The following is a 27,470-nucleotide window of genomic DNA, read 5'->3' on the forward strand; positions in this document are numbered from 1 at the left end:
TGCTTGAAACAATGATTTAGGCAGAAGCTCTGAGTCGTACATGGCAATATACCGGATGTAGTCATTTTTAGCAAAAGTAACTTATATTTTTTTCACATTAAACAAATGGTTAAACAATTTGAGACGTATTAATTAGACCTAAAAATAACTATTTTAAAATTTTCTAAATATTATTTTCTAAAAGAATAGGATCGTAAAAAATATTTCACTTAACATAACTTATTTGGCAAATTGCCATGTACTTCCGGTGTGTAAGATAAAGACACACGCGGATCTATCGAGAAAAGAACGCGAATTATTATTAAAATAGGTAGTAAAGCAGGAGACACAAAATATTAGACTGCATTGCTTTTCAAAATGTCCAATAACGGTGCTCCGGACTCATGGGAAAGTCAAGCTGAAGTTGTGGGTGAAAAAGGTGCAAATGATTCTAATGAATTGTCTCCGAAAACATTTTCCACGTTGAACGTAAATGCCGTGGAATTCGTGCCTTCTTTTTGTACTAAAGCCTCTCAGGATGAATCACCAACAAAGTCACAAAAATCTGAAAGTAGTCCTACGAGCTCTGATGGAAGTCCGGTCATGAATGGTATGTCATGTCATTATTTGTAATACCTGGATTTTATTTGCATTGAATTTATATCTATTCCTTTTTGTTGTTATTAGCCTTAAAGGTTAAGTTTGGATTTTTAAAAAAGACCACGTTTAAACATTTTCTATTTAACTTGCGTGTGAAGACTATTTTTTGCCGAATCCAGTTCTAACGGGTTATGTCAGGACACGCGGCGTGACTGCTATTACATTCTTAAACTTTCTCTTATTGATTACGAAAATAAATAGAGTCTTTACATTGAGATGATGGAGACTAAACTTAATGGTGAAGTTAAATTTACAGTACACATTTTTTGCTTAGTACATTGAACTTTTACCTTAGATATATAGTACTCTGTTTGTAATTGAAAGTTTTTTAATATTAGTTGACTTAAAACTTAATCATTGTTTAATAAAAAATTGTTTAGTCTCACAGCTGAAGTTAATTGGGTTATGTTAATGCAAATAAAAATACAACAACAAATAATGACTAATGATTAGCCCCTGTGATTTTATTAATATAAAATGTGTGTTCATTGAAGCTTGTAGTGTTAGTGTTGTACAGGTCTTGCAAGTATAGTCATAATACCTTTTATCTAGATTTCCTAGAGCTTGTAGCTGCTAACTTTATGCATGTTTTATTAAATAGTTTTTGAACATTACCCATATTGTATTTACACTTCCTTCACATTGTTGAAACCTAAATGTATATCATAATTTACTTTAAATCCATGGAACAAATATTCTATATTACATATTTGAACTTGGAATTTTAAAAACTCTGTGCCTTAGTTGAATATGTGAAGTTATGACTTTGTATTTTGGATTCATGTAGTGGAAATTCTAAACATAAACATAATAATTTGAAATATATGTCCTAAGTTGTTTTATATAAATCTATTTAATATGTATGGTTTATAAACTTTGACCTAATATTAATTTTTCAATTAATTTAATTTTCAGGGTGCGGTGAAGGTGATAATGGTGACAATGTCGCAGCCTCAGCATCTCCACGTGTTGAAGAGCCTCCTCCTGTGCCGCCAGCCACAGCAGTGGCTCCTGTCCCTGAGGTACCACCAGACGACAGCTCGCCAACTGTTGACAGCTGGGAAAATGAAGCTGATAATGCACTGCTCACAGAAGAAAACAACGAAGCAGATGAAGAGGAAATTGAACCACAGGTGATAATTCCTGTAATAAGCATGAGATTAAGTTCCTGTAATGTTTCTTTTTTTAATTTCTTAGAAATGTAAATTTCTTTGAAATGGCTTTATTCTATTTGTGCATATGGAATAGTATATTTAAAGTATAAATTATATTTTGTTTGAGCCAGCTATTGTATGTTTTGTGTTGAAAATAATATAATTTAAGTATGTAATCAATTCGAGACAGTTACTAATTTGTTACACAATTTATTTGGTACAAAGAAAAAAAAACAATCCTCATCCATATATGAAACTAACAAATGATTGGTTTAATTTTTTTGGTTAAATCTAGTTGCATCTGAAGCTTCAAACTCAATTCTTAAAGGGATTTTTACTTATCTTTATATATTATATCAACGAGCTTACAAACATTTAATGATTAGCATATATTAACACCGCCACAGATAGAATTTTAGTAGTTGCTAACAATGATTTTACTTGAAATTCCTATTAACACATCTGAAATACGAAACTGACTATAATAATAAAAACATATACCTCTATTGTTTGGATTAGCCTGCAACACATTTATTGTTGGTTTAGTTTACCAAAAAAAAGTAAAAAAAGCTGAAATTGAAATTCCTCATAATTTTAATAAGTTTTGGAATAACCCCCTTAGCAAATATGAGGATTACTCCAATACTTACATATTAAATACATACTTTGATATTTTAAACCAATGTTGGGCAACATAAGAAAGTTTTTTAAATAAAGCTGAAGATCTACATTCATAATATTATACTTTATTGTTAGCACATGTGACAAATTTATCACTTCCTAAAATGACCATGTCCTTGGTATGAGTATGAGTTTATTTGTATAACACAAGTTGGGAAAAATTATTTATTAATCATCTAAAAGACACGATAGTAGTAATAAAATATTATATTATCTACATAATTACTATATAGGTATTTTAGAATCCAAATATTTTCGTGTTTTTAATTGCACTATATCAGTACCTGTTTTTAGGAGGATGGTGAATTGGCAAAGAAAGTTCCTAAGAAGAAACCTCCACGGGTGGAGGACACGCGAAGCAAAAAGGAACATGTAAATGTTGTATTTATTGGACATGTAGGTGAGTGTTGTGTTGGTTCTATTTATTTATAGTCTTAACCCATTTTAGTTTACTTCTAACATTCTTCATATTTAGTCTTGCTACCTTTGTTATTTTAAATACATAGTTGTACATAGGGTTTCATGTAAGTTTGATTTTGGTGAATAACTGATTACTAACTTAGTTTAGGGGCTAGTTTCCCATTAAAGTTTTTTACTTTACAAAGAATCCATTTTGCTTTAACATCTTTGGTCTATTTATATTATTGCCTATATTATGTAAATCAAAAAGTCAACCTTCAAATTGGAATATGTAAAATTATCATAATAATATTAACTAAAGCAGTATTCATTTAATATTTGTCAATCAGATGCTGGTAAATCTACAATTGGTGGGCAAATCATGTCATTGACTGGAATGGTGGACAAGAGAACATTAGAGAAATATGAGCGTGAGGCCCGAGAGAAATCAAGAGAATCATGGTACTTGTCATGGGCACTTGATACTAACCAAGAAGGTATATAATTTATTGTATAAGTTTTATAATTTCACTGTATAATGAAATTTATTGCAATTTACTTATTAATTATCAATTCCTCTGAGCTGATATTAGGGCCATGTGGACTGGTGTTGATTGTTATGAAAGAATATTTTTATGTAGACAATAAAATAAATAATGTTTATACTAGAACGTGACAAGGGAAAAACGGTGGAAGTGGGACGGGCGTACTTTGAGACTGACAGAAAGCATTTCACTATCCTGGATGCACCGGGACACAAAAGTTTTGTTCCCAACATGATTGGTGGTGCTGCTCAGGCCGACCTTGCTGTACTTGTAAGTATTATCTTATATAATTATTCACATATTCAATATCATGGTAACATCCAACTTTTTATTTACATAATCCAATAGTGAATACACTATTCTAACCTAATATTGTTATAAATGTGATTTGTAACTATTCATTTTTATGCTTGGTTGATACAAATGCACTATTTTTGTAAAAATTATAATATTACAAAATCTTCCATCATATGTCATCATAGGATGATCAATCAACTAATATCTTGATCTAACCTTGTAAATAAGTAGGATAAATTAAATATGTGGCCATAATCAGTAGCTTTAAGAAATTCCTATATATTTACTAAATGCAGCATAACATGTATTTGTTTGTTAGGATTCATACTATGTGAGTGGCTATTGAATGAATGAGTGTTGGTGTGAAGTGAAAAGTGTGTGAGTGCTTGAGTAAGAATTGCAAACTTACAAATACATATTAAGGGTTTATATTTAAAAGCCTTTACAACATACCAGTTTCCCAGCGATATTTTGTTTACATATTTGAAATGAAAAATTTAAAGCGCGCACAGGTTGGGTTCATGGCGTGTTTGCACCAACTCTTTGTTGGTTTGTTTTATTGTACATGTTAATTTGAATTTGTATATATTTTTTGTATGTATTTTTTATTTTTACATTACAGACATTGAAATAAATTTTCTGTTTAGGTAATTTCGGCGAGGAAAGGGGAATTCGAAACGGGATTCGACCGAGGGGGGCAGACGAGAGAGCACGCCATGTTGGCGAAAACGGCTGGCGTGAAGCATTTAGTAGCACTTGTTAATAAAATGGATGATCCCACTGTCAACTGGGAAGAAAAAAGGTATTATTCTATTTATAGTTATACAAAACCTGAAAGATCATATGATTTAGTTTTGGATAGCAAAGTATTAAAGAATAAATACTTCAATAATTTTCAAATATTTAATGAAGTAGTGATTGTTTTCAGATACAATGAATGCAGAGACAAAATTATGCCATATCTGAAAAAACTAGGATTTAATCCAGCTAAAGACTTATCCTTCTTGCCAGTTTCTGGGCAGACTGGGCAAGGATTGTTGGAAAGAGTAAGATTCTGTGTCTTTTTACTTTTGATGTTTTTAATTTCCAGTCTGCTAAACCTTTGAGCTTATCTATTTTGGAAAGAAGTAAATATATAAATGTAAATAAATTTAAAAATGTAATTTATTGTATCATAACAACTAAACTACAATGATTACTAAATTAGTCTTGTAAAGTTACTCATAAAACACTGTATGCATTTTAAAACGTGTTTTAGTTATCCTAAAAGCAGGGGCAACACAAAACTTTTAAGATCATAATTGTAAAAATATTTTATACATTTTTTTTTTCCAAGAGCGCATCATGCAATCAGTCTTCTGACTATGAGCAGATAAGTTGTAGGAGGACTAACGGGTGGAGAAATTCCTCAATAGGAATATCTACCATTATAATATTAGCTCAGACAATGTTGCCGAATTTTATACATATAATAACAAAATATGTTTCCTTTTTCAGGTCACAGAGGAAGTATGTCCATGGTACCGTGGTCCGTCCTTTATACAACTCATTGATGAGTTGCCTTCCCTCAACAGAAAGATGGACGGCCCATTTATAATGCCAGTGGTTGACAAATATAAGGATATGGGTACAGTACTCATGGGCAAAGTTGAGGCTGGCACTACCCGCAAGGGTAGCTTATTATTTTTAATGCCGAACAGGGTATGGTTATTTTTCTTTCCCTATATATATAAATATAATTTTCAACTAATTATTAAAATCTTTTGAGCTCATGTATTTTCTGAAAGCAGATGAATTCAGTAGGAAAGTATTTTTTTATTTATTGACAAAAAAACTATAATTATAGATTGATGTACTTAATTTTTAATGTTAATTTGTCCACTTGAGTATTCTAATAAAAAAATAATTAAGGGGCCTTCAGTGTAGTGCTGAAAACATGCATACCACCATTATTATTATTATCATCCCTTTCCCTTAATATAAGTATATTTTGCTAAAAATTGTCTCGAAACTGTCAAAACTAAATACTCCATACAAAAATTACAAGCCACTACAAATAGTAAAACAAATCTGTATTGGGTAACATAAATTCATAAATTTTGAAGGTTAACGTGACTGTAGATCAACTATGGTCTGATGATATTGAAGTGACATCAATCGGTCCTGGTGAAAACGTGAAAGTTAAACTTAAAGGAATTGAAGAAGAAGATGTATCACCTGGTTTTGTACTTTGCGATACTATTGATCCCATTACTACTGGAAGAGTAAGTATACTGGCTTCATATTTAAATTAGCAATTGTGATATTTGTCCCAGTAATCAATAAATATATTATATATAGGTATTGTAATTATATGTGTTTAAAAACTGTAAAAGCCCAATCTTCTTATTGCCTTAATAATACAACAGATCTTAGTCTCAGTTTCAGTTCAGAAACTACAGAAAAACATATATGTATGAGTTGTGAAGATCAAGAATTATTTTTATTTTAAAAGTCAATATTATATTAGTAAAACAAAAATCAAATAACAAACTAACAAACCAAAAACTAAACTAAAAACAAACTTAACTATTTTGCAGGTATTTGATGCTCAAGTGGTAATTCTGGAACACAAGTCCATTATTTGTGCGGGATACTCAGCCGTTATGCACATACATTGTGCTGCCGAAGAAGTCACTGTAAAGGTAATTAATTTAAATTGCTTTTTATAAGAGATTTCTTCAGGTTAATTATATTGTACAGGACTAATTTAATAATGAAATATAGAATACCAAACATGACAATTATAATCAACATAATAAAGGTCAGGAAGCGATCACATATTACGTCACGGATTTTTGGAGAGTTGCCCCCCACCCCCTACCATTGTAACGCGCCGTAACGTTCTTTGTACCGAATATTTACTATTCGTTTCGTTGCCACCCAGTGACTTATTACACCTTAAAGTTGCCATTTATGTGGTGTATAGTAATGGAAAGTCGAAAATAATATTAACAATAATACATAATTCAATCCCCGCCCCGCATCGTAACGTTTTATCCCAAACCCCCTCCGCCATTCATTACGTAATGCTTGAACGCTCCATCTTGTTCTGATTGTAAGATCTCAAATGACTCAATGTTGAAATTATTAGTAATTTTTACATAGTAAACATTGTAAAAACCAAACTCCACTAAAAATTCCGATATTATAACTGTAGTTAATAGAAGAAGTTACATTATTTTTAGGTATTTCGTATGATGTCCTATTTCGTGTACAAATCGATTCTATCTATACTAATATTATAAGGTGTGGATGCATTCATATGTTTGTAATGAAAAAACTATTTGGCTGATTCTAGTTCTTGTAAAATGTCATTTAATGAAAATTAAATGAAACAGAAAACAAACTGGTTAGTGACAGTCCAATCACCAAATAACATTAACACAACCTACTAATCGACATTATTATCGAATATTATAGATTATTTCTGGGAATTGCAGGCACTGATATGTCTAGTTGATAAGAAAACCGGTGACAAGTCAAAGACGCGGCCGCGCTTTGTAAAGCAGGACCAAGTGGCCATCATGAGGATAGAGTGTGCCGGTATCATATGTCTTGAGCCTTTTAAGAAATTTGCGCAGATGGGCAGGTTCACATTAAGAGATGAAAGTATGTATAAATTATAATTTTTGTTTAAATATATATTTATTAAGTTTATGACAATTCAGACTTATGTAATAAGTTGACAATATAATTGTATTTAATTCTAATGTACCTAATAACTAACCTTAAAATTTAATAATTACAGTATATTATTAAAAGGAGTCCCTTTAGGCAAGATTCCGAAGATTATTGATAGATTTGATAATTTGATGTGATATTTCCTTTGGGTATAAAAAAATAGTTTATTTCAAATAATGTAGTTGATCTAATCAGTGTATCAAGAAATTCAACCATACAAAAGTTTTGAGGGGAACCAGTCTAGTAGAGATTTTTAAAAAGCATTTCCTTAGTAAATAATTATCAACAGTAAATTCCTTAGACATTTTTATGTCTACTTATCTGATTTGCTTTTCACATACAAGACCTATTTTTTAATTAACTAAGCCTATGATTAATATTCTGCTTTTTCTTTTTTTCAGATAAAACAATTGCAATCGGCAAAGTTCTCAAAGTGGTTGAATAAATTTGGCACTACAATTTGTAATTTAGCTAGGTTAGGCTTTCAATATCTTATATATCAGAGAATGCAACTATATAATATGTAATCCTCAACTTTGGGATCCATATGAGAGCATACCAGATTTCGGATTAATAGAAAAGCTAGTTTCACACAAATCATTCATATCCGCTGCCGTACAACATTAACACCAAAATTTCTCAAAAAAAATGTACCCCATCAACTATTCATTTTATAGCTAACCCCTTAAAGCTTAAGGATAGTTGGTGAAAATGATTACTTGAGCAACATTAAATTCTGTTCCTATTTGGGCCATGGATATTTATATATATTTATGATTAATGTTGATATTACAGTGTTGAATGTTTGGTAGATTATTTAAAATATTGGATAAGCTGATATTTGACATTTATATTTATACCTGAAACATCGAAAATTGGTTTCATAAAAATGTGAACAGAAGTTAAAAGTTGCTAAAATCTCAAGTAAATTAATAACAGTGTTTGATGGATGTTTTTACGCTTTGTTCCATAATGGTTGGTGTGCCACCATTAGCTATTTCTTAATTGAAATTGATCAGAAATATCTAATTGTCGCATTATCTGACCTGTAATGTAAACAAAGAGTGGAATTCTTCATTAGTATAGTTTGTATGGAACAATTTTACTGACATTTACACATAAAACCTGCAAATTAGTGCGCTTTAATAACACCAACTAAATAAATACGAATTGTTAAATCTATTCCATATATGTGGTGTTCCGTTTTCTACAGTTTAACGTGATAGCGTTCTAAGTGCTCTTATTTCATGTGTACCCGCAGAGTATAAAGCAGAAGTTGATATTTTTATACGTCAAAGTCCGATATGAAAGCCGATGTGGGTTTGTAAAGTAAGGATGTGTATATTATTGTAATGTCGTTCTCTTAAAATTATGATAGTTTAATTTGATTCTTCGCTACATGAAATAATAAGAGCACGCAGAATTACTCGAGATGTGGTACTGCGGATGTACAATGGCTTACTAGTGTTATAAAGCAGTTTGACACATTCTTAAACATTGTTTGCTTTTGCTTTGTCAGATATCATTTGCTGAAAATAAATATAATTTTAGGACATTTTATTTTTCATCAGAAGTGTTTGTTGAGTTATCTGTTATGATAATTTTATGCTTACCTCTCACTCCCAATTCAGAGTTTGAGTATCAAATTTAATTTTCAAAAGCGTCAAAGGTTTAATGAAATATCTAGTGTGTGATTTACATATAAATAAAGATATCATATTTGTATAACTTTTCAATTCTTTTTGCAACACTTTGCATGTATAAAATTAAATATAATGGTTTGTATATTTTATATACACATTACTAGTAGGAATATGCAATAAATATTTTGTTTCGGTAATACGTCATAGTTATTAAAATTTAATAATTTATTAATTGCAATGTATTTCTTTAGTATTTTATAATTTCCATTATCAGAGTTACATCCTTAACCCACTACACCTGGTTAACTAATCTCTCAGGTGTTTTCCACATTAAAATTACTTCCTAAAGTATTAATGTAGGTACAAATACAAGAGTACTTATTTTAAAATGATTTGGGAGATGAGTCTTTGTGTCGGTTTGACCTTCCAGTTGTTGAATATATATTTTCTTTTTTAATGTTCAGCTTTTTTAACATAATCAATTTTATTTAGGGCGATGTATAATAATTATCGGTATTTTATGTATGTTAGTGGTAATAATCGTGGTGGCGAATGTAAGCATTCTGGGGCCTGAAAAGGTCGGGCGACAGAGACCTGCATAGAGAAGTATATGGGGCGCCAATAGTGCCTTTATCTTATTGGGTGCCACGTTCGCCGCACGACTCTGCACGAGCATTTGCATACTTATAATATTTTGTTTAAATTTAATAAAATTTTATTAAAACTGCTCCAATTTTAGTTTTTTATTTATTTTACCGTTAATAATTAATATAATTATCTTTATGGTGTTCCTCCTACAGTAAAGGCAATGCATAGTTTATTTAATTCTAGTATTATAATTATTTTAGACAAGAGTGCTCGGCAGATATTGCGCTTGTCAACAGAATTGTAAAGCAATGTTGAAATTAAACTTCATAATAAAATAGCCTGTCTATTACTTTATACTAATATTGAAAAAAATAGCATCATAAAATGTTCCCAAAAAGCCCAATTTATTTATCAAAATTTAACAGTAGCTTGATAATGAAAGACAGGTATCTGTAAAATAAGATATATTATGCAAGTCAGGCATTTTTGAAGTATGTTAAACTGTGATGCGATAAAAAAAATACATAATATATACATTTAATAAACTTTGTTTCTCTAAAGCAATCTTGTGTGATTGGCAGAATATTTACAAATTTCAGCTAATTCCAATAATGGAATGTTACATTAGGTACTTAATATAAAGCTATATAATTATTTTTCACAAGTAGATACTATTATTTACAACATTCTTGAACTGGCTCTGCTGTCAGTAAATAGAGTGGTTTTATACTAAGACCTTTCAATGTAGTTATTTTCAGTCTTATTAAATTTAAGTACTTACAACATCTAAAAATTTGGCAAACATAGGAATTCAGTCCTGAATAATCATATTAGTTTTAGATACATTCTGATTCATTTGATCATTCTCAAATTCAACAAAATCGTCAAATAAGCTAGGCCATGCTTCAGTGTCATCATAGCTACTAAGGTCATCTCCAATAAACTCACAGAAATTTAAAAACATGTACCAAGTGTCCTTGGGAATGCCTCGTATATGTGGATTCTTCTCTAAGTAATTTAACCATTTCTCCAATAATGGAGGCTCATTATTTGTAAACACTAAGCGCCATAACAAAATAGCTATATCAGAAGGAAGAATTCTCTGACCAGTACTAACATCGAGACCAAATTTAAAGGTAAATCTATACAAATCCTTAAACTGTTCAGACTCGCTTTTCAAATTGTTTGATATTTCACTCAATTTTAGTTGTATACCTTTAACAGAGTCAGTTTTCATACTCTTTAAACCTTGTATAAATTCAGCTCTTGTAAACCTACACATCTGACTAGCATTCAACTTCCAAGCTAGAACTAAGATTTTAAAATTGTCAGGGTCTAATTGTAAGTCATTGCATAAATTTTCAATTCCTTCAGCCAGAATAGCATCTTCTAAAGAATCTTTATACTGATCAAATAACTGGTTGATCTTATTCTCAGACACTTTTAACTCACTTGACCCCAATGATGACATTGTTCTTGGAATGGAAGGAATTATGTTATGGTAAAATGCTTTACTTTTTTCTGAATGACTATATGTTTTCTGTATGTCATGTACATCTGCTAAATTTTCAGAAGTCAAACATACTCTGTTTGTATTGTGTCCAGGGAAGGATTTGGCTTTACATGAATTTATATGGTTTTCATTATTCTGTAACAATGGTTCTTCTTGAGGAAATTCTGATGTCATTGAATTTTGTGCTTCGTTACTTGCAATGTTTTCTGTTATATCTGAAATATTAAAAATAAACGGAGGAATATATTTACACACATACCATTTTTATGCGATATTGACAGTTATAATCGTAAATAATTAATGCTATGTATTAATGATTTTTTACCATTCTCCTTTGAATTTGGCGATGTTACAACATCGGCATTTGTCTGGTTGTAAAAACAGCTAAGACAATGGCCCATTTGATTAAGCGTTATTAAAAAATGAACGATGTTGAATACTATGTTGAATCCCAACAGTCTTTTTACTTCCTTTGATAGATTCACTATGCAACATTATGAATTAAAATCCACTTGGAAATTAGCCCTAAAAATGTTTTAACGAAGAGCTGTAAAACCGTGTAATGTAATTATTATACAAAACAGTACATGAATTATGTGTATATAATCATTGAAATTTAATAGTTCACAAAAATGTAAATACTAAACAGGTACCATCTTTAGTGAGTCTCGTTAGCACGAGAAAGATCAGTCACATACAAAAACACATTCATAAAAATTATTTCTTTGTACACATTTTTCTTCCAACGGTTCAATTAATTATCTCAAAGATTCTATGAGCTATAATTCCAGAATTGAAAATTAAATCAAAATTCGAGGGTTTTTATTTAGTAATTTCTATGACAGATAAAAATTTACAATTTATTATAAAGTAAAAGTCAGGCAAATGTTGTCAACTGTCAGTACTGAGTGAACATAGGCCGTTTGAGGAAACACCTATGGATAAGCCATTGCGTGGGCTCTTGTTATATTATGATCAATGATTCAAATTCTATAAAATTTTAAGACAAATCTATTTATCCTTTTTGTTACAAATAATTTAGTATCTTTAGATACTTCTTCACGTTTTTTTTCTATCCAGCCACCATATACAGATATTTTTTGCTAAAACAATTCGGACTATTTAATATGAAAGTAAACATAACAAAGAAATTATACATGTACGTGGTGTTCACCCAGGGGCCAAGATTTTATTTCTTACATAAAATACGTTTTCTAAGGCTTAATGTTTGGGAGCAATATTGGATTTCGATAGTCCTCCTATTGTAACGAATTTGGATTAGTCTTCATAGTCTGTGATATTTATGTTTGGATAATGGATCGTCGTTAATTCAAATTGTGTTATTGTTTAAAGTTTATGTGCTTGTGAGTTAGGTACATTTATTATAAAAGTATATTTTATTCATAAAATCAAATCTGAATCCTTACTGTTGCGTGGTTTATGAGTAGTCGTCTTAAAAAATGCATGCTACAGAAGAATTCCTCGATTTCGATAAATTAGAAGAAAAATTGTATGGAATATTTGAGACCAGTGTTTTAAATTATACACAGGATATACTAAATGTATTTGATAATCGTAGTATTTTGCAAAAACCCATATACCGACAAAATTCCGCAAATACCTTAGAAGAAGAATTAGAAATACTACATCGATTAAACAAGAATTTAAGAAAAGAAATTGATGAAAATCTAGATAAATTATCTCAAAAGCAAAATGAATACGAACGTTATAAACAAGGTAGAATAAATTTATATTTAGCAGCGATAGATAAGATCGAAATAACTACTAATTTTACAGTATTTCAAGTTATAAGTGTAAAAAGTTTATTTTATTTGTTCATTTATTTACAGATCATAAACTTATAACAAATCAAATCAAGGAAACCCATGAATCCTTATTGATGGCCCGAAGGTGCTATAAAAATTTCTTAAATTTTTATTACACTATTGAATCAAGACAGACTGATGAACAAGTAATATTTATACAGTTTTTCACTCAAACTAAAAGAGATTCTGAGAAGTATTCCATAAGGCTATTACGAAATACACAGACAGGAAAATATTCATGTATGTATTTCCTTAATTTAAATGAAAATTGAATAATAAATATTGCATCTCCTCTTAACAAATATTGTTATTCCTTGGTTACTCTTGCTGCTTAATGGGTTTCTTGACTCTTCTTTAGAAGCGACGAATTTGATAAGCATTAATGTGTATACCCTCAAATCATAGTGTACTTTGATTTGAGGGTATACTTGGAGGTTATTAGAGGATAGCATCTACTGTCTTTTATGTTATTTTATATTTACATATTTTAGTTCATTTTAAGTATGAGTTTGGCCATGTATGGGCTGTATGTGAATAAATAAATCTTCAAAATAAACTTAATATTTTGTTGTGCTTAAAAAATTCTAAATATAATTTAAGTGTTGTTCTATTTTAGTGCAAGAAATTAACCCATCACTGAAAAATAACAAGTATGCAGAAAAAATTTTGGAACACACAAATAATGTGCCTGGAGTTTTGGCATATATAAGACTAGGTTTTATTTCCCTGAAAAAGAATAAAAAATAATCTGGGTCATGTTCTTGAGGTATACATATACATAATAAGAAACATATTACTGCTATTATTATTGTTATTTAAACTATAATATGTAATGCATTTTTACACAATTTTTAAAGTACCACTAACTATATTTTAGAAAATGTGTAATAAAACACAAAATAATAAAATAAATATTTATTGAAAACTTTATAAATGTAACAACCATTAGTAAATAATTGCTCTTATATATTTTTTAAATTAATGGTGATAACCTATATAGATGTTTGTGAAAAGTCCTAAACATAATTGTTGGAATTGGCCTTATATAATAGGTTTTATTGCTGGTTAATCAAATTAGTATGGTAACTACTATTGGAACTAATTTTTATGTATACATAAACAAAACTAGATTAATTACAATATAATTGTAACACAATTAACAATTGACATTGTTTAACTCCAGCCAGTTTAATAAACTCACTGTTCTATCTAAAAATATTGAATTATTTTAACTTGAGATTTTTAAAATATTGTGTTAACAGTAAATACAAATAATAACTCACAATTGTGGATTAATTTCATTATATATCAACATATTATAATGATATGTTACTTTATACCTTTTTGTTACAGGATCACAAAAAAGGAAAGTAATGGTATTCCATTGAAGTGTTCTGTTTTCAGATGATAAACAACATTAAAATTATTATTATTGTAGGCATATTAATAACAATTTTTGTATAATATACTAATTACTAATACTGTAGTAAGTGTAATTCATGGACTTTATAATAAAATTTTATTTGTAACTTAGTATTGAGTTTTACTATTAAATACATTTCGTACATACTGAAACTTCAACCAGTGCTGAAACATGTAAGAATAAACAATTGGTAGCAACCCATAATGTATGTTAATTTTATACTATGGCAACAAACAGTTATTTTTAAGTCAACAGCTATATTATATAAATACAAATATTGTGCAAATTAACCATTCAGATTTATTATATTTTATACAAACTAAAAATGCTGTAATCTATGCTTAAAAGACTTATCGTCGACTTGTCGTATTCTAAAATAAATTTTTGACAGCATTATTATACACTAAATTTACTGACACTTAAAACATTATTTAATGCTTTCGAGTCATTTAGTCAGTCAAAATATATTGATATGTTGCATTTTAAAAACGCTAGTACATATAAAAGAAGTTTATAATAATGTAACCAATAAATATATGCAAATCGTACCTGCCACAATATTTTTTGAAATCTGGTGAGAATAAATAATTAATATTATGACGAATACGAAAAATAAGTCAATTAAAATTAAATATAATTCAAACCAGCAAAAACAATATTTTATTCTCAACATGAATAATCTTCGTAATAATTAACAGTAATCATACAACCGAACTTTGCAATACGTTAAATTAACAAATACATTTATCATTTTGAATATAAATAATATATCAATACTATGGTTGGAGGTAGATTTTTGTGCAATGTTAGATTATAATATATATGCGACACGGACCTAAATAGAAAAGTCGTTATTGCGATGATAATACTGATAAATAGATTATTTTTAAATTTATCTTTATACCTCTTTAACAAACTGCAATAAAATCAATTGCAGAAAGAAACTTAAGACGAGGAACTTAAATTAAAACCAGTAGTTTCTGGAAATAGATTTACCGAAAAAACAAATTTTCCAGCTTACAATTATAAATATAAGGTGGAGGGCAATCTGCACTAGAAAATTAACTTGATTAACATGATGACAAATTTTGTTCCATTTCATGTCATTTTTTAAAGCTAAAAGTACGTCCATTATGGTCTTAAGAAGACTATAATGAATTATTTTCATAAGTGTTTACAATTATGTGTTGCGAAAAATAGAAAAATATTTTTGCCCAGAAAATAACCTATGGTTTACAATTGGACAACATTACTACTGACAAAATATTAATATTTCATAGACATAGGTATAAATAATACAACGGTTATTTTAATTACATCCTGATTATCTTTTTAAATTTCCTTTGTAACGCAATAGAAGTCAAGATCCGAGTGACCCTATTAGTACTTAATTATGTATTGTATTTAGGATATTTTTAATTTCCCGTTAGCTTCACCATTGGCTTCAATACTTTTACTGTTTGACTTACGCGGTTCCGTTTGAGAAGCGACGGCATGCCTCGATTTTGGCAACAACATAGCTCCCAGTGCTAAGAAGTGTAGCGAATAATATAGGCGCCTATAAAGAAACAATCCTTAATTATATGGAAATTATTCTAACAAGCTATTGCTGAGAGATTGAGAGATATATTATATATCTATCTTCAATTTTAAAGAGTAACTTTTTAAATAGACGATCAATTTCAATGATAAAAAAATATTTTAAAAACCAGTGCCGCTATAGGCTATGCGGCTAACACTTCTCTTTTACATTTCGATAATACAATCATAATAATAAATTAACGTGTTTAAACCTGAAGTATAAGTATAATACAATGTGAACTAATCCTTTAAATTAAGATATAAGGGTATTAATACTATAGATATTTCGAGGAATATTAAGTGAAGCGCTGAGCTTGAAGGAACTAGATTCGAATTCCAGTGAGAAAATCCAGAGAAATATGTCGTACATTTAAGGGCTTCACAATTGAAACCTTAATTAATGTTACATTTTAATAAGTATAACATTTTGTAAAGTTTATAAAATACTTCGACAAACAAATTCTTTTATTATTATTTCTTATTTGAAAATGTTTTCTACCTTATGTCTATATATACGCACAAATCAACTTGGCACCTGCGTGGATTATACTTCCCCTCCCACCACACTGTCATCAGCGAGGTGCCTAGTTAACTTCTGCTATCGTACATTTTATGAAAGTAAAACTTTACCCATAGAATGCGAGACTCGGTGACAGATGCAACAATACAAATGGGACAGTGGCATATGTCATCGCTATACGTGTCGTGAGAAACGTCAGCGAGTCATAGAATAACTTGCTAATAGCGCTGTTTAGGAACAGCGGTCTCGCAAAAGCTCGGACCTAGAAAATAAAGTAATGATTCAATATTTACACTTAGTACAAATAATAACTAACATTCTAGATCAATAGTTTGAAGCTGTATTTTATCATCTTTAGTATCATTCAGTTGTCAAGAGAATGTAAGAAACTAATTTGACGTTTTAGATTTAACAATAACATAACTTTGACAGTACGAGCCAACGGAGTACATTTTGCTCACGTTTTCTTAGCATAGACGCCGGCACTGTTTAGCATTTTTTAATCCATTTAAGTTAGCTTTTATTCGTGAAAATAATTTCCTCTTATGTACGTATGCACATAGATCTTATAAACACGTGTTTGTGTTTTCGTTTGTTTGTGTTTGTTTTCTTTTGCATATTTTTTTTTAATTTTATGTTTTTTTATGCATATTAACCGACGAAAATCTTATGTTAATATATATAATCTTATGTTGATCGAAAGAAAAAAATTATACACATAAAAGTTAGTTTATTTTGTTTCAGCATTATCGTGATGCACGGTTTGTGGTACTTATGTTATTTTATGTATTTTTAATCTATAATACACAATATCAGTAAAATCCTACAAAAATGACACATTTACTTCAATCAATAATATAATGTAGTGGAAATAAATAAATAATAATTACCTTTTTAGCAGCTTCAGTAAAGAGTCCCCCTGCGAAAAATGTCATATAATAACCCGGATGAAAGCCGTGCCATACCGCGGACAGCGAGTAAACGCGAGCCGTTCGCCAGGCGGCGCCGCCTCTTTCGTACGCGACTGTACGTAGCCACGCGTTCGTATTTTTGTTCCAGCTGGCAATTGCCACGCGCATGTTTTGGGCAAACTGAAAAAGAGAAGACGGTAAAAGATTTGTGTATTTTAATCTATTGTAGTCGTAGGTAAGGAAGTCAGTTCTTTCCATACCAAGGAAATTATACTATCAAATACGTTATGCAATATGGCGAGTAATTCAACTAGTAAAAAAGTAGTCTGTCACGCTCTATCAAGCAATAAATGAAACTATATAAAATATACTTTACTAGCTGACCCGGCTAACTTCGTTCCGCCTAACAGTCTAATGATATAGTGTTAACTAGCGACCCGCCCCGGCTTCGCACGGGCGCAATTCTGATACTAAATACACTACAGAAAATCTGTGAATGTTGTATATAAAAATGTGGGTTATCATAAATTAATATTAAAAAAACCGCATGAAAATCCGTTGCGTAGTTTCAAAGATTTAAGCATACAAAGGGACATAGGGACAGAGAAAGCGACTTTGTTTTATAATATGTAGTGATATAGTTCAAGTTAATTTAGGATTTCATTAAATACAACTTTTTTTCACATACAGAAATGTTATATTCCTGTTTGTTTTACGTCATAAAAGACTCGGGGGATTCTTTATGCAACGAAATGGTAAATATATTAACTTTTCTGCAACGTAACCGCTAATCAGTTACAGTAAGAATTTATGGTAGGATGATCTCAACAATGACCAATTCGATGTAGGGTCCTTCAAGTAAAGAACGTACCAATTCTTAAATGGCCGGCAACGCACGCGCGATCTCTCTGTCATTGAGTGTCCATGGGCGGCGGTATTACTTAACATCCGGTGAAAAAAATGAGAAATGTGCCTTCAATGAATTTCGGTGTGTGCTATCATATTCGTCCGCTAAGCACCTCAAATTCAGTACGTTTTTAACAGACGGGAGTCATATTAAGTATGTCTCTTATAACCTTGCGTCATACTTACGTTATTCATTGGAGTCGACAAAACCCCTATATGAACTAGATTAACAAGCCAACATTATTATTTGCGAACATAGAACTATTATACTCCATAAATAGCTTTGATAACGCTGCTAATGAACAACCACTAAAAAACAATATCAACTGCGTAATGAATCATTGCTGTATGGATTTTCTTTAAACAAGGGGAAGTGGGCAGGAGCTTCGCCTGATGCTAACTGATACCGCCTACCTACCTAGTTACCTAGTGGCGTAACTACCTTGGATGGCACTTGATGCGGAATTTGGTGGTTCCCACACCATTAAAAGTAAAAGGCAATAAATTTTATATGATAAAGGACATGGATAATTAACAGATCGTGAGTATGGGACGGGGAATTCCTCACGAGAGCTTCAGGCTCTTTCGCGGGAATCCCCGAAATGTACATAGAGCTGAGCTAATGATAGCGGAGGAATCCATGAAAATAAATTTTTATGCTGGCAATTTTTTTTGTACATTGTTCTTAAAGTTGAGAGACCGGGTGGGTGTCACCCCAAAAAAGGTGACACCCGGTGCGGACCGCCCCGCTGCCCCCTTTGCTACGCCACTGCCGCCGCTCATACACACTCACATTGCTTTTAAAGAATTGGTGCTATTTTCTTTAAAACCCCAAGTCGAATTAGTTCGTAATTGCTATTCAAAAGTAAAAAATCATTTATTCATATAGGTTATGAACTACATTTATGAACGTCAAAAAATATACATTAAATGTTACAAAATTTACATTTACTGCCAGTTCTCAAATCAAGGGCATAAAACGGAAAAGAGAAGAACTGGCAATAAACTTTCCGCCACTCTTTTTAATCGCCAATTTTTTTTCTTTAACACAACGTTTGTAAGGAGCTGCAACCATTACACCATGATCCACAATATGACATCTTAAGTAATAAATAATAATAATATAAATTAAAACCAAAGATTTGTCAAAGATCCTCTATCAGCAGAAGGCATGGTTAATTGCAGCACATACTATATTTCGATATAGTTTTATCAATAGCCCTAATACGGTACAAAAACCTTTTATTATAAAAATATTTTTTATCACACTATAAGAACTTACCTCGAATCCAAAAACGTCGATATTAGACATTTTATCCCACTTCGGCGTTCCATCATTGTCATATCCGTTGAAGCCCATGCCAGAGTTATTACAAATTGCCTCAGAGAGGAGCCAAGCGTGGTAGTACTTGCATCTTACGACTAAAGTTGATAGGTACGCGTACCAAAGTAGGTATACGGCTGACCACGAGCGAGACACTTCTGATGTTGGGTCCACTAGACCTGGAATACAATTTCAAGTCAAGTCTGGACACCAAGATTTTTGATACTATAAGACATAATTTATTGTAACTCTTGTTCTTAGAAAAAAGAGTTTTACTGATTCTAAATATATATACATATATAACTAACATAATAAAAAGTATTATTTTAGTAAAAATTTGTGTGTGTGTAAAAGCGTGCGTCTCATAGTAAGAATAATATTTATAGAAAGACTTGCGAGTCGAAATGAATATGTCAAGTGTTGAAAAACGTCGTATACTGAATAAATATATATAACTGAATAAATAACGAATAACGTAGTTATGTAACGTATCATGAACTGAAAGCAGTGAGGTACTTCTAGTCCTTGGCGACAATTTTTGTATTATTAAGTTTACCGTATAGGAACATTCATATATGTATACACACAATCAATAGTAAGAATTATAATATTTTTAACGCATTGCAGACTTCCATGAATAAATAAATATAAGCATAATTTTAAATATCAATGGTGATTAACACGCCATTTAGACAATGCAAGTTTCTTGCAGCATACAATTATAATAAATAATTACAGACCGCGACGCAGTAAAAGATTTGCATGGTCTAAACAAAACGTAACATTCTTGATCAATGGGAAAAGTTTCCTTTCAAAACTATTCTTGATGTAAGCACGTACAATCATTTCATACGGAAATCTCGTACACAATTATCTCCTCATTTGCAAACATGATTCTTTACTTTGTTTATTATTTCGTTCGGTCGCAAACCGTCAACTTCAAATTCCTGTGAAAATGTTGTAATGCAGCAGCAGTAGTAGGTTGTGAAGGGCAAAACAAAAGACGAAACGTTGCGTTTGATTTTAATTGTATAAAAGGAAAGACGTACTATGTCGTGTGTTTACGTATGTTGGACTACAGTCGTTCTAGCCCGATCCTTATCAGACGGAACACTTCGTCTTTTCTCTTTCACAGACTCAGTTAAGCGCAAACTAGACCCCAGTCTATTAAAGATAAATTAAAATACAGATTTTTCGTTGGATCTAAATAATCCATAATAAATTCAAAAGTTCCTTCATTCGTATTTAAAATATCGTTCAACGTTGTTTACAAATTTGTTAAACAGGTAGAACTGGTTATTATTTATAAATAGACCGCTTACGAATCTGGGTTAATGGTTATATGCAATACAATGGAAACTCATAAAAATATTTTCAATAGAAAATTTATGAAACGATCATTGTAACAAAGAGTTGATAGTTTAATCAGCGTAATTAATTATTAAGTCACTATTAATTTCCTTATTTTTTGTGTTTTTGACTTTAAAATTTCATGTTAATTAAAACTATTGAGACATAAATCAGTGGTGCTACAAGGTTCTCTTTTAGGTCTTGGCATCAGATTTCTGAATCTGTTTCATGATCATTTTTAAATCTTATAGGCAAGTAGGTGATCAGCCTCCAGTGCCTGACACACGTCGTCGACTTTTTGGGTCTAAGACATGTCGGTTTCCTCACTGTGTTTTCCTTCACCGTTCGAGCAAATGGTAAATGCGCACATACAAAGAAAGTACATTGGTGCACAGCCGGGGATCGAACCTACGACCTCAGGTATGAGAGTCGCACGCTGTAGCCACTAGGCCGACACTGCTCTATATTGAGACATAATATAATCATTATAATTATTAATTTGCGTTGGTGAGAAACTGTCTTAATAATTGACAAACAGAACAATTTATAAAAATATTCAACTGTCTCTTTCTTTCAAATAGCGTTTACGCTGTGATTAAAACATGGACATGTCTTTTTGAAGAAGAGACCAAACATAATATTTTAATATTTAGTCATGGTATATTTACTGAAGTTTACCTTCTAAAGCTCTTATTGGGTACTTCTTTGCCAGAGACAAGTAGAGCAGAGCAGCGGCCACAGATCCAGCTACTTTGTATATTACTGCGCGTCTTGGAGAAGGCTCGCTCTCTCCGGTTTTATCCTTTGCCATCTTAAAAAAAACTGATTGTTATATTCTCCCAGTGTCTCGTCGTATAGAATATAGACCGCAATATAGTGACGAAAAATAGTGGGTCATTTGTACCAGTATGGCGGTTCTTCAAGGGTCCTATTACGAAATGAAAAAAGAACAATGATGGTCATAGCGCTGCTACCGGCGAACCAAGCGCGTTAGTAGAACTCGTCGGATTAAATACGACTTTCAAACGATTTGTTCCACAAAATTTCTAGTATTTTGTGAAGGTCCGTAAAAAAATAATAGGCAGCAGTGTCATACCATACTTCTCCGGTGTGACTTACAGCCCGCCATACTGACGCGAATGCGTCGATTTAAAAAAAAATAACCATTTGTACCAGGCTAATTTTTGCACAGTTAATCATCGTCGTGCAGCCATTTACGCAATTCACCATACCATACTTTTCGGACGGCCGCCATACCGCCAAAAATCAGCAATTTTTTTGCAAAACGATTTTTACCAGCCTAAATTTTTTCAAACAGTCTCAGTTTGATCATAAATAGAAGTCTGATAACCATACCTATGGGAAGTGGCAAAAAAAAAATTGCAGATTTTCAGCTACAATAATGACTAAACCCTACGCACTAGAGTAAGAAGTCCTATAGAAAACGTAATATTTATTTTGTACATAGTTTATTTACTTTCCCATAATAATCAGTCACTACTAAGGCGAAACAACGAAGTTATTTAATAGATTAATTATATTACCTATTAATTGTAGACACCAAATAAGTTTTCTATTCATTATTTCAAAAAAAAAGTACCTACACGTTTAACGTAAAATCTAAAACCTTTCTTAAAGCAAAATTATATTATGAAATACAAATACATATCTTCAAAATACTATATAACAAATTAATCTTCAATCGCTTTACTTAAACGACTCGAGCGATTATATATTGCTTTAGTTCATTTTTTTGATAACTAGGAAAATTTACAAGTCCCTTAATAATTAAATATACATGCATAAACATTTAAATGCACACTTAAAGTTAAGCAAAATGCATTAATATTCAATTTCTGACTGGATTTGTATTTTGCATTTCATTGCTGAATATGTATACCTAACACACGAGGCTAAACGTGCCGCATACGGTACGTGACTCAATATAAATTTTATTGGTATTATAAAACCTCATATTATAGTCGACAAACCATATAATTTCTCGATGGTACTTTTAATTATAACGTAATAACGACAGTGCAATTGGCATAACAACGCCGGGTTCTCAATACTATTATTTATTCTACGAGACGCAATTTTGATTATTAAAAAAAAAAATAAACATTGTCTGCTATACGTTTTCCGTAAAAGTTCATTCTAAAATTCAATTCGGAACTTTATATTCCATTAACCAATTGTTTCGCCAGGAATCGGACCCAAGCCCCTAAACTGTGAAAACGATATATTAAAGACTATAAAAGAATAAAACTTACCCCATCATCTCGAACACACTCAATGAAGCTGATATAATCGGGATAAAACACAACAGGTCCGCACATAAGTGTCTGAAACGCCAATGTATACGCAAAGTATTCCAACGGCGACGGTACCTTGTCAATTCTATTCTTATCATTCAGATTTCCTGTAGAGTTCGCATTAATTTCTTTCCTTATTAAATTATCTTGCAGTGAATACGCCAGTGACGTCACCCTTTGTGTTATAACCATCAAGGGTCCTAAAGGAAACATATTACATATACGATTCGATTTGGTCCTCACACAAATATTCTTTCAGAAACAATATGTATATAGTAATGATAATTACTGTTTATATAATAAAATGGGGCGCCCTACAACCCTTCGTATCCCCATCGTTTCTTGAACAAGTTTTATGATAGGGTAGTAGGTAATTTAAAATAGATATGAAATATTTGAGATTTAAAATGGATTTTTCGCTTTAAAGTTAAGTTTCAAAGTATCACTAAAGTATGTCAAAAAGCTATTGGATTTTGACATACGAGTCATAGTTCACGTTAAGTCTTGATTTTGAATCTTATCCTAAGACACGCCAATTTCATAACAATGTTTCCTTGAACGATAGAAAAATCCATTTGTAAAAAAATACACAGCCAAGATTCGAACATAGGATCTCAGGGTTGGGTTGCTCGCTAATTGCTTTTATTATTTAAAACTGAAGTTCATAATGTGAAAATAATGGTTGCGATACTTCATTAAGGTAGGGCTTTCAGATGTAGGTTAACATTTTTTTAATGTGAGATCATAAATCAAAGACAACTTTGGTGTAGAATGACAATCAAACGAAACGCGCTAACAAACGAACAAGTAACAGGACCCATATACAATTTATTATAATCAAGTAATATAATAAAAACATACCTGTTATATCAAGAGTGTAATCCGCAGTATGATAAATTTGTCGATGTAAATGTATGCACGATAGATAAACCATAGACACAGCTAAAACAATACTGAAAAAAAAATTTCATTATAAACTACGCGGGAGTTCTATGAATTGAATCATTTTCAATCATGTCAGAATTAATTATGCATAGAGACTAGTTTACATCAGAAACATGAGCATTAATACTCAGTTATAAGTAATAGCTTGATTAGTACTATATTATCTACAAAGATTGAAATTTCTTACTTTCTTATTTTGCACAAAAGGCTGCTAACCATGATGCCTAAAAACTATCAATGAAACAAGTAAGATGCCTGTCTGATATATTTTGGTGCTTTGGTTCCCAGTGAGAACTTTTATATGCATTATGGGTATATAGTACATAATATACTAATAATATACATACTTTCCTATTATATGTTGTGGAAATGTTTTCAGAAGAACATATGTTATCATTGGAAGCACTGATAAGTGAATTGCTTGTCTGTAATAAAACATATATGTTACCAACCAATACCAATATCAGGCCAATTAATTCTAGGATGAACGAGTTCACTGGTTTCGGGATACATTACTTTCATGGGCAGAAAATAGTATATGTATTGTATTTTTTTTTTTACATTTATTTATTAGCCGGATACAAAGTCTGTTGGCAATTGTAATGTTATATTATAATGTTGCCATTTACATTCTCCAGTATAAATAAAAGGTTGATCAACGAAAAGGGTCAATCAAAATATTATTCCAAACTACACATTTGAATAAAACAACTTTTACAGACATACCCAAATATAACTGATCATGATTATTGCAAAGCAATTGAAACAATGAGGTATAGAAATACATAACATAATACATACTATCTTTATTTCATACTTATCAAAAATATATAATTTTTACCAGTTACCAAACCTTGAGGTATTTTTGTATATCGCAAATATACAAAAACATCCATGGTTTTTTATCATAAGATATATTTTCAGACATGTGGTCTGAAAATAATTTCAGATTTTCAATATATGTTATATATTTATAAGTATTTTCTTTATAGACTAAGTGTTATTTATTTATTAAAAAATAAATTTGAATAATCATATGGTTTATAAAGCATTCTTTTTAAGTAACACAGTGACAGAAAATCACTAAATTTTATTTATATTTTATATTTAAAAAGCAAGCATTTAAGGCATTTTCAAAGCAAAATTAAAGTATTTGTGTATTATGCAAACTTACTTTCCAAAGCAGAAATATCCCATAAGCAAACCTATAACAAGGCATACTAAATGACGAAATTCTGGTGAAGCAACTCTTAATGGTTTTCGAAAAAGTCGGGCCAGGCAAAGTGCAGCTATTTGTGCGATCAAAAAATTAACCTAATGAAAAAAAATTAAATGTACTATTAAATAGTGCTTTTGAGGCTTTTACAAAATATACGAAAGACCTTTACTTTCTAATTCATACAAAAATATAAGCATCTATTTAATAAAAAATGTAATTGACTAATAATTTAAAGATAAATAAAAATGGAATAAAAATAATAAATAAAATTTTCTTTGCAATTCTGTTGACTTCAATTTATTTCACTATTGTATATGAATTAACTGGTACTTACTAGGTCAATTGGAAGACCAATCCTATTGGAGAAAAAACTGAATATTTTGCTACCATCGTAGCAATCGGTGAACGAAGACATCGTGACAAATCTCAATAAGGCATACGTTAGCCCTTAAAGACACTAGTTTTTAAGTAATGTATCACAATTCACACCTACAACTTCCGATTTAAAACTTAACACAGAAAAAAATGCTTTCATAAAACCAAATTCTTTTAAACGTTTCTTCAATTATGATAGTTAATATTCCGTTTTTCGTAGAATTTAAGGCGATAAATAACTAGATAACAGTCGCCAGGAAGTAGGGGATCTAAGTTTGAGCAATATTGTATTCATACGGAAGAAATCTAAAACAAAATTAGGGCAACCACCACATAAGACAACACATAGCAAAAGCAAACCAGAAATCAAAATATTTTTATGATTTGACTTTATTAGAGATGTACACAATACGCAGGACGTAAGTCTACGCACAGATTAGGGAGAATAAATGTATGAGACTATGAAATGTGTACATGTTTCGAGTACCAAAATCAGCTTTCGAAGAGCACAAACTAGGAAAACTATATCTATAAGTTCATTATGAGCGACTCATCACTCTATAACTAGAAGTTAATGCGACAGTAATAGGGCATACCGTCTAATAAATTTTCACTTCTGAACGAACCCAATCGGAGTGGTGGATGACTTATCACCAAGGTGGGTTAGGCATAAATTTAACCTCGGAGCACGTCTACCCAGTAGCCCGTACCTATCACAACAATCCTGACCAGGCTCAGTAGTGGCTAGGCCATTGTTTACGATGGCCACGTTCCTTTTACCTTGTGAGTTTATTTAGTGCCTCTTTCGGGATGTGGTTGTGCCATCTCAACTGGCCATACAAAATCTGGTGGTCGATTGGCGTTTACCAGCACCGTTGCTGGCTAGAAGATTCCAGGATCTGTCTTAGGCACCGGTTAATAGAGACCTAGATCATTGGATGGTGGTACGGAAAGAGATGTTTGATTATAAACCAGTCTAGTATCTACAGAGGATTGGTTCAACTGTTACAATACAAAAGATTCTGGAAGGAATAGACAGTTAAGCTATATTCAATTGCCACATACGGTAAGGTCCTCTTTTTTGGAATAGTGATTGACCCTTGTCTAATCCCCAGAAAGAGTTTCAAAGTTTCAAATTGTTTTGATAAGTAACGTTACTGTTTCAGTACCTGTTTTAACGTTTTAATGGATTCCGCTGGTAAAAAGTCTACAAATTTCTCTACCTCCTTTGAATATAATAAAGGTTTATATGTCCATAAGATATGATGTAAGTTAGTTAAGTAAGAGTTTGAACAAGTTTGGTAGAATCAGTCTCCATTATAGTAAAAAAAGTAGAAGTATCGTCTTGAGAGCCTTAGCTGAGCCACTAAGTTTGCAATGAAGTCATATTGAGTAAATAAATAATCGAATCGTAGGAAAAAGTCGTAAGAAAATAATGACTTAGTATAAGTCTGTGTGGTGATATACAGTTACCAAAGATTTTCTGATTCAGCACCGTTTCAGCCATTTCATAAGCCTAGAGTGTTATAGTTGATGCGTTTGAAAGCTTTCCTATACTGCTCTCTAAGGTTATTTCTTTCGTTTTCTGAGGCT

General features: G+C 31.1%; 4 protein-coding genes across 5 annotated transcripts; 2 read left to right on the plus strand and 2 right to left on the minus strand.

The window, feature by feature from the left end:
* The first annotated feature begins 226 nt into the window (after window positions 1-226).
* LOC111004226 (eukaryotic peptide chain release factor GTP-binding subunit ERF3A) lies at window positions 227-9,814 on the plus strand. Of its 2 annotated transcripts, none has more exons than XM_022275149.2 (12): window positions 227-589; window positions 1,555-1,772; window positions 2,769-2,874; window positions 3,224-3,370; window positions 3,543-3,688; window positions 4,363-4,517; window positions 4,644-4,761; window positions 5,213-5,416; window positions 5,821-5,979; window positions 6,295-6,399; window positions 7,198-7,366; window positions 7,840-9,814. In XM_022275149.2, the coding sequence occupies exons 1-12, from the start codon at window positions 358-360 to the stop codon at window positions 7,881-7,883; spliced, it is 1,803 nt and encodes a 600-aa protein (XP_022130841.1). In that variant the 5' UTR covers window positions 227-357; the 3' UTR covers window positions 7,884-9,814. The 2 variants fall into 2 exon arrangements, with proteins under 2 accessions (XP_022130841.1, XP_022130842.1); XM_022275150.2 differs by having other exon boundaries at window positions 228-418.
* Window positions 9,815-10,341: 527 nt separating this feature from the next.
* LOC111004227 (DCN1-like protein 3) lies at window positions 10,342-11,993 on the minus strand. Its single transcript, XM_022275151.2, has 3 exons — window positions 11,836-11,993; window positions 11,508-11,729; window positions 10,342-11,397 (listed from the first exon to the last, which is right to left on the minus strand). Exons 2-3 carry the CDS (start codon window positions 11,581-11,583, stop codon window positions 10,481-10,483), a joined length of 993 nt encoding a protein of 330 aa, XP_022130843.1. The 5' UTR covers window positions 11,584-11,729; window positions 11,836-11,993; the 3' UTR covers window positions 10,342-10,480.
* Window positions 11,994-12,478: 485 nt separating this feature from the next.
* On the plus strand, window positions 12,479-14,541 carry LOC111004224. Its single transcript, XM_022275141.2, has 4 exons — window positions 12,479-12,919; window positions 13,033-13,248; window positions 13,625-13,774; window positions 14,362-14,541. Exons 1-3 carry the CDS (start codon window positions 12,643-12,645, stop codon window positions 13,753-13,755), a joined length of 624 nt encoding a protein of 207 aa, XP_022130833.2. The 5' UTR covers window positions 12,479-12,642; the 3' UTR covers window positions 13,756-13,774; window positions 14,362-14,541.
* On the minus strand, window positions 13,909-26,291 carry LOC111004223 (lysophospholipid acyltransferase 6). The gene is made up of 10 exons (XM_022275139.2): window positions 25,837-26,291; window positions 25,458-25,597; window positions 24,631-24,708; window positions 24,200-24,291; window positions 23,297-23,538; window positions 21,702-21,834; window positions 19,632-19,852; window positions 17,423-17,623; window positions 16,643-16,794; window positions 13,909-15,989 (listed from the first exon to the last, which is right to left on the minus strand). The coding sequence occupies exons 1-10, from the start codon at window positions 25,915-25,917 to the stop codon at window positions 15,836-15,838; spliced, it is 1,494 nt and encodes a 497-aa protein (XP_022130831.2). The 5' UTR covers window positions 25,918-26,291; the 3' UTR covers window positions 13,909-15,835.
* Window positions 26,292-27,470: the final 1,179 nt, after the last annotated feature.

This window comes from Pieris rapae, chromosome 13 (genome assembly GCF_905147795.1).
Source record: "Pieris rapae chromosome 13, ilPieRapa1.1, whole genome shotgun sequence".
Lineage (NCBI taxonomy): Eukaryota > Metazoa > Arthropoda > Insecta > Lepidoptera > Pieridae > Pieris > Pieris rapae.

What these genes read in the sequence shown, in the direction of transcription:
- LOC111004224 (XM_022275141.2), top strand. Translation starts at nt 12,643, where the DNA reads ATGCATGCTACAGAAGAATTCCTCGATTTCGATAAATTAGAAGAAAAA. An exon ending in ATACGAACGTTATAAACAAG is followed by an intron (nt 12,920 to 13,032) that starts GTAGAATAAATT and finishes ATTTATTTACAG; the next exon opens with ATCATAAACTTATAACAAAT. An exon ending in ACAGACAGGAAAATATTCAT is followed by an intron (nt 13,249 to 13,624) that starts GTATGTATTTCC and finishes GTTCTATTTTAG; the next exon opens with TGCAAGAAATTAACCCATCA.
- LOC111004227 (XM_022275151.2), bottom strand. Translation starts at nt 11,583, where the DNA reads ATGGGCCATTGTCTTAGCTGTTTTTACAACCAGACAAATGCCGATGTT. An exon ending in GCCAAATTCAAAGGAGAATG is followed by an intron (nt 11,398 to 11,507) that starts GTAAAAAATCAT and finishes TTAATATTTCAG; the next exon opens with ATATAACAGAAAACATTGCA.
- LOC111004223 (XM_022275139.2), bottom strand. Translation starts at nt 25,917, where the DNA reads ATGTCTTCGTTCACCGATTGCTACGATGGTAGCAAAATATTCAGTTTT. An exon ending in TTACACTCTTGATATAACAG is followed by an intron (nt 23,539 to 24,199) that starts GTATGTTTTTAT and finishes TGTTTCCTTTAG; the next exon opens with GACCCTTGATGGTTATAACA. An exon ending in TCGACGTTTTTGGATTCGAG is followed by an intron (nt 17,624 to 19,631) that starts GTAAGTTCTTAT and finishes TCTCTTTTTCAG; the next exon opens with TTTGCCCAAAACATGCGCGT.
- LOC111004226 (XM_022275149.2), top strand. Translation starts at nt 358, where the DNA reads ATGTCCAATAACGGTGCTCCGGACTCATGGGAAAGTCAAGCTGAAGTT. An exon ending in TGTATTTATTGGACATGTAG is followed by an intron (nt 2,875 to 3,223) that starts GTGAGTGTTGTG and finishes TTTGTCAATCAG; the next exon opens with ATGCTGGTAAATCTACAATT. An exon ending in GGCAAGGATTGTTGGAAAGA is followed by an intron (nt 4,762 to 5,212) that starts GTAAGATTCTGT and finishes TTCCTTTTTCAG; the next exon opens with GTCACAGAGGAAGTATGTCC.